Raw genomic sequence first — 15,171 nt, 5'->3', positions numbered from 1 at the left:
CGTTCCTTTTTATCTCAGTGCTCTCTGACTCAGAGCTCTACAAAGGTGACCTATTTTATTCCCCTCCCAAAATTGCCTTCAGCTAGATAGACAGCTTCTGTTCTCTTAGATCACATTTTCCATATTCATGACATCCCGGTGAATGTGGTCTCTGACAGGGGTCCCCAATTTGTGTCTAAGTTTTGGACTTAACTCAGAGCTCTGTCGACCACTTGGGGCAACTGGGAGTCTATCCTCCAGGTATCACCTGCAGATTAACGGTCTGGCCGATCGTGCTAACTAAGATCGGGAGAGGGTCTTGCGCTGTGTGGCGTCTGCGGAAGCGTCATCTTGGAGTTCCAGATTAACCATGGTCGAGTACGCGCATAAATCCCTCCTGGTTTTATCTACGGGTTTGTCTCCCTTCCAGTGCTGTTTAGGCTACCAGCCACCATTATTCTCCTCACAAAAATCTGACGCCATTGTTCTGTCCGTGCATGCATTTATTCAGAGATGCCTCCATACATAGAGGATCGCCAGAGAAGCAGTTATTCGGACTGGCGACAGGAACAAGGCATCGGCGGACCGCCACCGTACTAAGCCCCCACTTTACATGTGTGGTCATAAGGTCTGGTTAACTTCCCAGGACATTCCTCTCAGGCTTCCTTCACATAAACTGGAGCCCAAATTTATTAGACCATTTTTTTATCACTAAGGTGCTAAGAACGATGTCGGTTCAACTCAAATTAACCCCCATTTAAATATAGATGAAGAATATCTCTAAGATCAAGCCCATCATTCGTTTACCCCTTTAGCCCCAGACCTCTGTCCCTTAGACTCATTGAGGGGTCACCAGCTTATATGGGACGGTGGCTCCTTGATGTCAGACAAAGGGGTAGAGGTCATCAATACCTGGTAGACTGGGAGGGCTATGGTCCGGAGGAGAGATAATGGGTTCCAGCTCGTGACATTCTGGATTGCGCTCTCATTGACCAATTCGTCCTCCGGGGCGTTTGAAAGTGATTAATGCGCATATTTTATTCAGCACGGCATCGCACATCAAGTTCGTAGAGAGAGCTGTATTCGGTCCATTTTAAATTCTGATTTTGGCCACCTCTGAAATGGGTCAAACCATAGACATTACCTGAGAAGTTCAAGTAAATACACTAGAAATCTGCACTCATTCAAGGATGTAAATTTATTGCATGGATGTAGAAAGCATGAACACCGGCAGGATTTCATCTCAAGGTACGAGAAATTGTTTTTATTTAACACTAAAAAGTTAAATAAGCATAAATAGTCTAACTATACGCACCTTTCGAACCGTCAGTGAGTAACGGTACAACAGAACAAGTGTAGCCTACTCTCTCTAGACATTTTAAACGTGTTTAGATCTGAAAACTGCAAAAAGCAAAATGTTGTTCACAGAGGAAAACAACTGAAAAACAGCACTGGTTGTTCTCTCGATACTGTCCGTTTGTTTTACTGAGTGAGAAATCGTTTCAGATGTTTCAGTGAGAGAGAGCAGTCTGAAAAACGCAAACGCATTAGACCAATTCATAATTAAGAACATAATTTAAGCGTCAAAAATATATGTGTGCAGTTCACAGCTGTTAAATTTAATAAATGAAGCGTAGCAAACAGACAACATATTCCCAGCAAACACAGAACGTTGGCACAACATACCAAACCTTCTAACAACGTTTTAAAGACATGGCCATTGCTTAAGGTTGTGCCTATGGTGTCAGGACAACCACTGGACGACATACTGTACTCGTCACTGCCCTGAAGCGCGAAAATCATTCTTTTAAATTTCAACTGCCCGTTGGGCTCATTGTGTCTTCTCATTCTTCGTCGAGCAAGGATACGTGAGTATTCCGTTTAATTTGGCCAACCTCAGCTAAATAAGATACGTAATTATTCAAATACAACCTACAACTTGATTTTCTAATGTGACTAATGTAGCCTCGCTCGCACTGTTTAGTTTTTCATTTGATTTGTCTGCTATTTAGTCTCATTCGTTTCTCTGCTCCTCTGAATTTGTTGATGTTTCCTGGACTGATTCCGGTTACCGACCTTTATCAACAGGCTTTCAACTACGCTCCCCGGTCTGCCATACACAGAACCCGGTTTTGTTGAGAAGTTCATTAAATGTTCTGATCTTTGCTTTTATGTTTTATTTATTATACTTAAAATAAATGTTTATATTCGTTTATTTTATCTTTTTCTTTTTTCACAAATGTATGACTTTTGGAAGTTCAATTTGATTACCATATGCAGTTTTAATAGAGTTGAATTAACGTATCTTTCTGTAATTTTTACTCTTCAAAGTGTACATTTGCAGGTGTTGATTATAATTAGGCAAAATGGGGGATATCTATAGGCCTATCTAGCATTAAAGAAAATTTGGGTAACACTTTATTTTACAGTGTCCGTGATACAGAGTAATTAATTCATTACATAGTGGACGTTGTAATAACATGTAACAAAATGTAATTAACATGTAACTAAGTTATGGAACAGCCTACAGATTGTAAATATGCACATGTAATAGGCAGCTACTGTTACACATAATGTAACAAGCTGAGTCGGTTACATACGTGTTACAGACTTGGTACAGTGTAATTATATAAGAAAGAACTTAGAACTATGCAATGTAACAACAAGTACTTAGGTTACTAAGGTCGGGAAAAGCCTGCAGTTACACATGGTAATTGTGTACATTCTATAGCATTACACGTATGTAAAATAAAATAAAGTGTATAAAAATTGTACTTAAGTGCACTTTTTATCTATCTATCTATCTATCTATCTATCTATCTATATATATATATATATATCCATCTATCTTAATCTATATATCTATCTATTAATCTATCTGTCTATATATATATTTCTATGCATCTATTAATGTGTCACTATATGTATACTCTGTCTGCCTCTGGCCTATCAGTCAATGTGTAAATTTAAATGTAACTAAACAAATCACACTATAAATGTCACTATATCACCAAAAATCCGCTATCTCAAAATCAAACTCCTCTCACAAAAACCCACGAGGTTAACTTCACTTGACTTCACTTTTATACAGTTGTGCGATTGTGTGGTCTGTTCCCGACCCTGCCAATTAAATGCTGATTCGGTGGACCATGCCACCTGTCGAAACACTTGTGAAACACTCCGAAGCTTCATTTAGCCGTAGTCACGTGACATGGGTGTTTTGAATCACGCTTCGGATCAGTGTTTCGAAACATCTGCACTTCGGGATTTCGAAAAGCTTCGGAACGTCAGTTTCGCGTCAGCCATCCCTACACAGGGATAAGCTACGTAAAATAAAGTGTATCAAGAATGTACTTAAGTGTACTTTGTGTATACATACATTATCCATTTGTGCCTTAGTTTGATTTAACTCACTAGTTCACCTCTTAAATGCATGCAGTAGTTTCCTAATTACATTACAATTTACATAATATTACACAGGGATAAGCTACGTAAAATAAAGTGTATCAAGAATGTACTTAAGTGTACTTTGTGTATACATACCTTATCCATCTGTGCCTTAGTTTGAATTAACTCACTAGTTCACAGCTTAAATACATGCAGTAGTTTCCTAATTACATTAAAATTACATAATATTACACAGGGATAAGCTTTGTATGATTCTTAATAGGACTGGTTGTTAAAGATCCCTAAATTTCAGCACAACAATTGAATGGAGATGTCATCTTGGGTGGGGTGAAATTTGGCACAGAACCCATGGTGCCACCAGTGCGACACATCTTCAGTTGTGTGCCCGACCTCATTGGGTGTTTCGGCCACTTATCACAAGACACCCTCCGCCGGTGTTGGCCCACACTACGGGTTGATCAGACCCGGGTGTGTGTCGCACGGTGGTGGTAGCATGCGATCATTTGGCAGCCCATGTTGCATCCCTACGTTTCAGCCACAGCCAGTGACTGCTCCGTTCCGCTGCAGTGGCAAGTTCTTTGATTGCCCTCCGTTGGGACTGCCCTCTGATCCCTACTTCCTTCAAGAGCCTTGTGGTAGAGCTGGCCACAAAACCTCTGCATCCCACCTCCACTGGCCACACCTTCACATTCCAGCCCAGTAAAATAAAGTGTATCAAGATTATACTTAAGTGTATTTCATGTGTATCTATAAACCTTATCCATCTCGGCTTGTTACATATGTGTAACAGTAGCTGCCTATTAATTGTAATTGTAACTAATTGTAAAGCTGCTTTGAAACAATCTACATTGTTAAAAGCGCTATATAAATGAAGATGACTTGACTATTACATGTGCATAATTACAATCTGTAAGTACAGGCTGTTCCATAACTTAGTTACATGTTAATTACATGTTGTTACATGTTATTACAACGTCTACAACTAAGTGATTAATTAAGTAATTACTCTGTATCACGAACACCGTAAAATCTTTCCAAAATTTGTCAGGACGTCTTCTCTCAGTTGCTAAATGTCGCGCAACAACGTTGCCAGCCCTGTCGTGTCTTACAATTCTAAGTTGTTACAATGTTGCGAGCACGTAGACAGCGACGTTGCCATAGCAGAAATGCAACGTGCCACAGATGTTACCACAACATAAATGTGTTTGCTGGGTTGTTCGTCACTACAGCAACAGTAGACCCCCGTCACTATAGCATCAACATGTGAATAGGATGTTAAAGTCAACATGCATCGCATGTCACAACCCATTTTAATTCCCTAATCTAAATGTTCAATAAGAAACCGTAGCTTGGGACCTGATTTTATCCATCAGGAATTCACTCAGTGATTAAAATAGGGTGTAACATCCAAAATGGATAGAGGTGGTTGGAGGGGACAGGCTAAAAAGTAATAGGAATGTGTGTCATCAGTAAAGGTGCAATTACATGAGTGTATTTTGGCACAAAAAAAAAGGTAAATTCTCAATGGTGTAGTGATGCAAGAAGCCCTAATATCACAAAAGTCACTTTGAAACCAAGCAGCTTTCTGTTTGTCAACTTTTTTACTCCTGATTATGCAGATTTCTAATGAAATGCCTTTATTTCTATTGAAATGCCTTTGCGTGCACAATTTTGCTACTGTAAATGTGAATGCACGTTAATAATGATAACAGCATATACTGTGATAAATCCTAAGAAGGTTGCAGAAGAAGGTACTTATTTTTTATTTCTTATACTTAGTTCAACCTATTGACTTTTCAGCTTTTATTGTGCACTGTTTTGCAGACAGTTTTTTGTGCACTCACAATAACACTGCCAATTGCTCCATGTTAAACTGCAGTGGATCTGGAACATGCTGTATTTATGTGGGCAGGGAGGCACATGACGAAGAAACAAGTGCACAGTAATGCACTTCAGTGGGCTGAGGTCACTTCCCTTCATCATTTATTCATGCCTATAACAGACTGTAAAATAAAGTGCTAGTAGTATTAGCCTTTTAGTGCTGATCAAGAAATGGCTATCTGCAAGTGGTGGGTGAGAGTGAGACCGAAAGTGGGTTAAAAGAGCTAAACAGAATTAGAGAAGCCCTTACCCCCAGCAGGAGACTGATCATACTGCAGGCCCTGGAAACCTCCTGTCGGCATTCTGTGCAGCAGACAAGAAGCTAGAGTTTTATCCAGCTTTTCCAAGGAAGACACCTGAAAGGCCTTAATATGAACATAAGAAACATTATAAACCTTTACAATTCTTGAAAGCCAAATAGTGTGACACTAGCATAAGTGCAGATATTATTCCCAAACACTCCCCCATTTTCTATTGGTCAGATAAACAGATGGCCCTGTCGCAAAGTCACTCCATTAGTTGAACCAAAGCTGACACGTTGGCTGCTCAAACAAACAACAAGTTTTGATAGCACCACATGCCCACTTTTCAGGGGAATCAACATGTAGTACAAATGTCTCATTTACTGTTGTTTCTACATATTCAACTGAGATACAAGGACGTATTTTAACATTGAAAAGTGATACAGCTTTAAAATAAGATACACCTTGAAAACCAAGATAAAGATACCAAGAAACCAAGATACACCCAAGATAAAGCCTGAAAACCAGCAGTTGACTGCAATCAAGCTGAAAGTGTGAAGTTTTCAGCTTTATGAATGATTTGCCATCTTTGCTTAAAGGGATTGTTCGGAGTAATTTCAACCATTGCACCATGACCTCGAGCCAAACAGCCCCCCAGAAGCTTTTTTTTCCCTTGATCGAACATTATTAAAGTTAGAGCTTCTTTAGAGATATCAGCCGAATGGTTTAGTGCAGGCACTAATGTATGTCATAAATTACCCCACTAATAATGCCCAGAATGGTACCAAACGTCTACAGTACAAATAGGTTCTGAACTCATAAAACGAGGCATTGGAAAGTTTGTAAGTACATCAGGAGTTTATTTAAATAACACTTGCCTGATGGCGAATGCTACCGCTTACCTGGTCATCGAAATCACTTCCGTGAAGTGGGAAATTCCGTGAGTTATTTCCCGTAAGGGAAAAGCTAGTGAATTTAGCACCCCGTAAAAATGTTTTGATAACTGGATGATATTCAAATTACTTTTTAAGTGTTGATCTAAAAATACAAGCATTTATAAAACTTTTGAATTTCAGCAACAAAAAAAATTATACTCTCGCATGAAGCTTTGTCACTGTGTACACGTGACTGAGCAGAGGATTGTTGTGAGACAGTCAGACACAGTTACTTCAGACTACTCCAGCGTGATTTAAAAGATAGGTCAAGCTGCCGAAGCTGCCGTTTCACCTTTGTTCAATTCTAGAGAAGTATCAATTCCTAAGTTTTGAAAATCTTAAAGTTTTTAAAAGTAGCTGTCTTATCTTTAGGTCATTGAATGGAATGGCCCAACCACCCCTGGGGGATTTTATCAAAAAGAGAAATAGCAAAACTAGTACGAGGTCAATTACTCGGGGGGACTGTGAAGTACTTTTTAGAAAGTCTAAGTTAGCACAAAATGTCCTCTCAGGCTGCACAAATTTGAACAGTATGCCATGGACAGCTTAAAAGATGGCTGAATAATAATACAAAATTTGAACATTAAAAGGTAGATTTCGATAGGTAGACAGATTTATTTATATTTTTATACAGTAACAAGCATGGGATGTCTATGCACAGGCATTTACGCACCTTAAATAAGTAGTACTATTAGTATGTTATATAGTATAGGCACTTTTAAAGTTTTTTAGCTCTATATGTTTATTAGTTGTTATGCATGTTGTTTGTTTGTTTTTGTTTTTGTTTTTTTTGTATGTCTGGGACTACGGATGGAAATTAGCATTGTGCTAAATTCGGCGTATTTACATCAACTTCGATTGTACGTTCATTAATATGCACTGTCCCATCTAAATAAATAAATAAAAAGAAAAATAAATAAACACATGTATCTGTCATGGAGCGCTCTTCGTCGCCTCCTCCTGGTCTGTCCAGATCACTTTCCTCCGAGTATTAAGGACTGCATTTCCCATCACTCCCTTCACCATCTCATCACACTCATCACCATCCATCCCTGCCTGGTCATCATCATTACTGTCTTCTCTGTCACCTGTGCACACTCAGCTCCCTTTTATCTGGACCCTTCTCCCCTTTGTTCTCTGCGAAGTCTTGTTTTGCCCATGCATACATTCTCAGCGTTTGCTCCCTGTCTCCCAGTCCTAGTCTCCCTGGTTGCCCTGGTTCCTCTATCTCTGCCTGTTCCCTCGGACTCTGTTCAAGAACGTTTGCTGCCTGCCTCGTCCATTGCCTGTTTCTGACCATGAGTTCTGGATCGCTCCTGTGTTTCATTGCCTGCCTGTGTTTAATCTTCTGTGTGTTTGTGTTCATGTAATAAAGTACTGCAAATGGATTCGAACGCCTCTGACTCCACGTTACAGTATCTATCCCGGCTGCGGTATAAAAGCTAAAAGGTTCAATCCGGAGACCTTTCATGGTCTGCCGTTTTGCTGCAAAGACCCGGAGCTTCTACAACAGTGGCTTGTCGTTCTCAAAATGGACATCACGACAACAGTCGAGACGCTAAAGAAGAAGCGCTACCGTGTCTGTAGTAGACATTTCGATGAAGACGACTTCTAATTTCCTAGTAAAGTCAAGGACCCAAAAAACACGACTAAATTACCTGAAAAGGAACGCTATTCCACGAGTGGGCCCAGCGGCCGCGGACATGTTAGAGGTAAGTTTATTAGTATAATTTTGCTCTGTGCGGGATCTTGCGCAATCAGTGTTGCTGAAAAAGTTTTTTTCAGGGGGACGGACTCTAGGTTGATATTACTCCGAACCATCCCTTTAACTATGGCTATACCGTATTATTCGCTGAATTAATATAAAAAAGAAATTGTAGTCTTTGGACCACCAGCACATATTATACAGATACACAACAACCTGGGTCCTTTATCTGTGAATTATCATGCTCATGCTAGAAATTTGAGAGTGATTTTTGATAACGGCCTAGAACTCGATAAACAAATTAATTCAGTGTTGAAGAGTTGCTTTTATCATCTCAGATCCATTGCAAAATTTAAAGTGTTTTTATCAGTAAAGGATTTGGAGACAGAGATTCAAAGCCTATTTAAAAGCCTATTTAAACCAAGACACAACAGACATGTGGTTACCTGGCACATAAACTTCACAGGATCTGCAGCCTGCTGGAGGAATTGGGCAATATCTCCCATGATGGTGTAGTATTGTATGCAGGCATTGCCTTTAACCTGGCCTTTACTGTAAAGTGTCACAATCACCTCTCCAGCAGTAAAATCTGCAAACACGGATTATTTTAGCACCAAAGAATAATATTATGAATACTATATAGCCGTTTCATTCATGATCAAAAATTCATCAAAACATGAAAAGTAATTTACTCACCATCATGTCATCAACATATTGGTCATTCTTTTCAGAAAAATTACAATGAATAGGAACTGATTTTAGATTTGTGCCGTGTGAGTCATATGACAGTTCTACTTTTTTTCCCCAAAGCTTGAAAGCTTTATTTCCAATTCATTGTAATTGCACGGAAAATAATGAGAACAAGAAAGTCATAGAGGTTTGAAATGACATTAGAGTGAGTAAATACTGACATTTTTCATTTTGTGGCATCCATTGCTTTAGAATGTCAAGAGAAGTCAAATGTCTGTGTATAGCTTTTTCACAATACTCGTTGTTTCAAAGCGGCTTTACAGAAAATCATGTTAAAATGTATAATATATGAATTTTTCATGTAGCATAGCAGCAACCATATTTTTTTTTTTCACCCTGTCATTAAAAAAAATGCCTTAAACATCTATGTAGGCCATTTTACCAGGTGCAGTGACACTCAGTGTGCTCTCATTCCAATTCGCAGGCTTCACTCTCACTCTCTGCTTGTTCCCACTGAACTCAACCTCTGCATCTTTGCTGGCCATGATCTCCTGCAGAAGAATGAATATCTTCCCTGGATTCTGTGAAGACACAGAGCATGGCAATATTCAGTCTAACCTACAGTACACACTGTGAAGAGCTCTATCTCAGTTAGATGACAGTGTTAAGCATTCGCAAACAGAGTGCTCTGCGATCTCCTGCTTTATATGCCCTTGACTAGACTGGCTATGAATGACTTGTAAGATATATAATAGCAACATTTCTCAAACATCGCAACCAAGCAATTTATAACGTGTTCAAGATTCATACAAAACTGCCAATGCAGCTTTATTATGCTTACCTGCTAAATGTAAATGCTTAAAGGGATAGTTCAACCACAAATTCAAATTCTATCATCATTTAATCACCCTCATGTCATTCCAAACTCACAAAACTTTCATCTTCCAAACAAAAATAGATATTTTTTTAAAGAAACCTGAGAGATTTCTGTCCATTAAAAGTCCATTCCATCCAAACTTTCAAGCTTCAAAATGTGCAAAAAAATATCTTCTGAAGAAACACGATCACTTTGTATAATTTAAAGTGTTTAATTTAGCCTTTTATTCACATATATTCATCAACACACATACATAGAGCACAACAAAAACAATTGCTGCGTCCGAATATGCTTGATTTCATACTATATAGTAGGTACAGTATACTAAAAAAGAGTTCATAAAAAAAGTAGGTAAAAAAAAGTACCCGGATGACCTACTACTTCTGGCGAGATTCTGAAGTTCTCATTCGATGGACACATTACTATCCCATGAGGCCACGTGAGAGGATTTGTGAATGGAGGTGAAGCAGGTCACATGTCAATGAAAACATGGCAGATGAAGTATGTCCGAAATTCATTCATACTACACACATTAATGAATAGAACATACTTTTTTAACCTAAGTAAGTTTCAAACAAAATGTAGCACTTACTGTAAAGTTTGTTACTTCATATGCAGCAAATATCTTTATTAACTTTATGAAGCACGAGAAATATAAAATCTAAAAAAAAATATCTTCTTTCTGTTTTGATGATAGACGAAAGAATTATGGGTTTGGACAATATGAGGGTTAGTACTTGATGGCAACATTTTCTTTTTCGGGTGAACCATCCCTTTAAGTAGCTGAAGATATTTCATGATTCAGAGAATCGTCCATAAGAAGGTGAATAAAAAAAAATAAAAAACTTTGTTGAGTCTTACCTCACATGGTACACGGCTGGGTAGGACCAATAAAGTCTGATTGGCGACAAGAGTACCACTTGACAGTTTATTTTCTACTTTCAACTCCTGGACTGATCTTCCATCCACTGCTGCTGTCTGTACACCTGGAGAAGCATGCCCTATTAATGAACTACTGATTATATAAACTGTGAGGAAATATGAAGGCCTGATATCTCTTACACATTTACTGCACATTTGTTTCCCTCTGTTGCAGGTTATGAAATTAATTTCTGTTATTGAACACATTGCCTTACATCGAGACTTACTGCTGTAATACATTTCTGGCTTACTGAAATGGTCTTTTGGGTGGCTTGCCAACAAATATCAAATACTTACATCAAAGAATTGAGCTGTATAGAATGCTGACTTTGTTCTACACTGAGGAATCAAATTATTCCAGAATTAAAACTTACTATGAAGTAAAAATGTACCCTTCCAAGTTTGTTTTATGGAATATTTATTATAAATTATTTTTCTTTGCACCTCATTATTTTAATTAACAAACACCATCGCACACCTGCAGGAAAAGAAGACCAAATAGGTAGGTCGACAAATCTGTCGCATGATGCCTGATGAAGGTTGTGAGACTAAAACGTTGCTAATAAAAGTTTTTTTATATAAATTTGCAAGTACCAATAGTGTGCGGGAGTTCCTTATTTGCACCTCGTTATTTTAAAATTCATGTGCCCTCATTATTTTTAATCAAAATAACATGGGAACGCAAATATCCTTGCGAGGGAATGTAAAAGTGTTGCTTGGGAACGCAAATAACTCTGCTTAAGTTTTCTTCAATCCCAATTTTTTTCCACCACCCTTTAGGGGCTCCGTAGATATATGTCACAATAGGGGCAAAAAGACTACCCAACTTTCATTTTATGTTGACTTTGAATGTCCTCACTGGTGACCTCTTATTCATTTTAAAATGTACTTATGGTGTTCCCCCATACCTCAGCCAAATTATTATTATATACAGTAAACTCCAGCTAGATCATTCACATTGTCACAATCCCAGTATTGTGCCTTTTATATGGACTTTATTGTCCGTTCTCATGGATTTTGTGCACCCTCCCTGCTTTTTTGTTTCTGTATCTCCCTTTCGAAAGGGAACTAGCGCTGCGTCCTCTAGGGGTTGCTATGGGGAATGCCTCTGGCATGACTGGTGTCTAAAGCATTAGTCTAAACATGACAGTGTTTATCATATAGAGACTGTCTGTTCCTCGAATTAGGAAATACACAAAAATTCAAAACCCATCTAAGGGTATACATTTAATTGATGTTCAACAAATAAGAAACAGATATAATACAAATGAACAAATGATAAAACTTGGGTTGCTGAATATTCGATCTTTCACATCTGTCACGACACACACAAGAGAAAAGGTAAGGTCCAGGCGCTGTATTTATTTGAGGGGTAATCCGTACTCACAAAACAGTCCAGGCAAGGGTCAAAATCCAGTAAAGCAATCCAACAGACACAAGAAACAGGCAGAAACAGGAACGGAAGTGTGGGGACATTAAACAAGGACTCCGTGACAAACACTGAAACTGACAGGGTATATATACACACAAGTGCTAACGAGGTGACGAGAGACAGCTGAAGGAAATGTACAATCAGTGACAGACAGGATTATGGGAAGTGTAGTGAAAATGCCTAGACACCGTGAAAACTGAGACCTCTAATGTTAAACCCAGGGAACCACCAGACACTGTGACATAACCTCCCCTCTACGGAGCGGCTACCAGACGCTCCAAGACCACAAGAAACAAACAAAACAAGAGTCCAGGCGGGAGGTGGAAAGGCGGAGGATCAGGGGGTGGGATGGGGGGCCAGGTCCATGGAGGGGAACAGGAACAAGGGGGAACGGCTTAAGCGGCGGCCAGGGCGAAGCAGACAATCCATCGGGCGGCCAGGGCGAAGCAGACAGTCCATCGGGCGGCCAGGGCGAAGCAGACAGTCCATCGGGCGGCCAGGGCGGTGAAGACCCCTCGGGCGGCCAGGGCGGTGAAGACCCCTCGGGCGGCCAGGGCGGTGAAGACCCCTCGGGCGGCCAGGGCGGTGAAGACCCCTCGGGCGGCCAGGGCGGTGAAGACCCCTCGGGCGGCCAGGGCGGTGAAGACCCCTCGGGCGGCCAGGGCGGTGAAGACCCCTCGGGCGGCCAGGGCGGTGAAGACCCCTCGGGCGGCCAGGGCGGTGAAGACCCCTCGGGCGGCCACGGCGGTGAAGACCCCTCGGGCGGCCACGGCGGTGAAGACCCCTCGGGTAGCCACGGCGGAGACGACCAGGGTGAAGACGACCACTCGGGCGGCCATGGCGGTGAAGACCAAGGCGGGACAGGGACAGACCCTGGCTCAGGAACTGGAACAGGAACTGCAACAGACACCACCGGCTCAGGAACTGCAACAGTCACCACCGGCTCAGGAACTGCAACAGACACCACCGGCTCAGGAACTGCAACAGACACCACCGGCTCAGGAACTGCAACAGACACCACCGGCTCAGGAACTGCAACAGACACCACCGGCTCTGGAACTGCAACAGACACCACCGGCTCAGGAACTGCAACAGACACCACCGGCTCAGGAACTGCAACAGACACCACCGGCTCAGGAACTGCAACAGACACCACCGGCTCAGGAACTGCAACAGACATCGGCTCAGGAACCAGGGCGGGTAACTGGGACGGTCCCGGCAGGGCGAGCAGCTCGGGCGGGGCCGGCAGGGCGAGCAGCTCGGGCGGGGCCGGCAGGGCGAGCAGCTCGGGCGGCGCGGCAGGGATGGCAGTTACCTCCGGGCTGGTCTCTGGGTTAGAACCCACCAGACGACCCGATGAAGAGGCTCCTCTCCTTCTCCTCCTCCGTCTCCGGACCACCGAAATCGGAACAGCAGACACTGGCTCCGACTCAGGAACAGCAGACACTGGCTCCGACTCAGGAACAGCAGACACTGGCTCCGACTCAGGAACAGCAGACACTGGCTCCGACTCAGGAACAGCAGACACTGGCTCCGACTCAGGAACAGCAGACACTGGCTCCGACTCAGGAACAGCAGACACTGGCTCCGACTCAGGGACTGGAACAGACACGGGCACCGGCTCAGGCTCGGCAGGCGTGACGTGAAGCTCAGGCTCTAGCTCAGCAGTCTCAGCGGAGGGAGATTCTGGCCTGGCGGTCTGGGAAATAGATAGCACTGAGACTTGTGAAAATCTCAGACTATAGGCTGCTCGGACTGATCTCAGTGGCTGATGGGCCAGCTTGGACACCAGTCCATTCCACCCTTGGATGGTTCCAATGGGAGTGATTGTGCTGGCTGATGGTGCGATCTGCGATGGGCCACGCTCCGCGGCCGACGGAGACATTGGCTCGGCGATGGACCTCCTGTCCGGGAACACCGGTGCAGGGTCAGTCCTCCCATCAGGAGACGCAGGCATATCCCACTGACTACGATGACGAAGATAATCTGTGAACCCCCAAAAGTCCAGAATCTCCAGCCCCTTCAATTCCCACTGAGGCAAAGGGTCATCCAGACAGACATTGAATAAATCCTTCAATGCTGCCTCATTGTAGTCCATACCTCTAGAGAGTGTCCAAAAAGTCTGAGCCAGACAATCCACCGTCTGGCCCTGCTGGCGTAGGGCCATCAAATTTTGGACTCGTCCCCTCCTCTCCTTCTCCGTCTTGGGGGAAGAGATACGAAACCCCATAATGCTGGATCTTTAATGTGACGGAGTCCTTCTATCACGACACACACAAGAGAAAAGGTAAGGTCCAGGCGCAGTATTTATTTGAGGGGTAATCCGTACTCACAAAACAGTCCAGGCAAGGGTCAAAATCCAGTAAAGCAATCCAACAGACACAAGAAACAGGCAGAAACAGGAACGGAAGTGTGGGGACATTAAACAAGGACTCCGTGACAAACACTGAAACTGACAGGGTATATATACACACAAGTGCTAACGAGGTGACGAGAGACAGCTGAAGGAAATGTACAATCAGTGACAGACAGGATTATGGGAAGTGTAGTGAAAATGCCTAGACACCGTGAAAACTAATGTTAAACCCAGGGAACCACCAGACACTGTGACAACATCAAAAGCACTTATTGTTAATGATATGATTACAGATTATAACCTAGATGTGCTGTGTTTGACAGAAACCTGGCTAAAACCAAACAATTGCATTACTTTAAATGAGTCAACCCCCCAAGATTACGGTTATAAACATGAACCTCATCTGAAAGGCAAAGGGGGAGGTGTTGCTGTAATTTATAGTAATATTTTCAGAATTACAAATAAGTCTAGTTTAAAATATAACTATTTTCAAGTGTTGGTGCTTAATATAACAATATAGTGTAAATGATAAACCATGTTTGAGAATTGTACTCGCTAATGTATACAGGGCACCATAAAGACTTCATCAAAGAATTTGCGGATTTTCTATCAGAATTAGTATTGGCTGCAGATAAAGTAGTAATTGTTGGTGATTTTAATATACACATAGATAATGAAAAAGATGCATTGGGATTGGCATTTAAAGACATTGTAAACTCAATTGGAGTTAGACAACACGTGTCAG

The 15,171-nt window shown here is 41.8% G+C and overlaps 1 protein-coding gene across 2 annotated transcripts in view; it reads right to left on the bottom strand.

The window, feature by feature from the left end:
* The window catches only part of LOC306994451 (B-cell scaffold protein with ankyrin repeats-like), a 66,686-nt gene that overhangs the window by 44,773 nt on the left and 6,742 nt on the right, over positions 1-15,171 (bottom strand). For both annotated transcript variants that reach the window (XR_013796684.1, XM_079604958.1), the window contains exons 3-6: positions 10,579-10,703; positions 9,283-9,421; positions 8,597-8,739; positions 5,519-5,633 (exon numbers count right to left, since the gene is read on the bottom strand). Coding sequence is in view for 1 of the 2 variants with exons in the window: in XM_079604958.1 (XP_079461084.1) it covers positions 5,519-5,633; positions 8,597-8,739; positions 9,283-9,421; positions 10,579-10,703 (522 nt within the window). In the remaining variant the exon portion in view is untranslated. The remainder of the gene's footprint in view (positions 1-5,518; positions 5,634-8,596; positions 8,740-9,282; positions 9,422-10,578; positions 10,704-15,171) is intronic.

This window comes from Phoxinus phoxinus (genome assembly GCF_949152265.1).
Source record: "Phoxinus phoxinus genome assembly, chromosome: 2".
Taxonomy (NCBI): Eukaryota; Metazoa; Chordata; class Actinopteri; order Cypriniformes; family Leuciscidae; genus Phoxinus; species Phoxinus phoxinus.
Note: the sequence above shows the minus strand (reverse complement) of the source record. Positions and strands in the feature narration are given on the sequence as shown.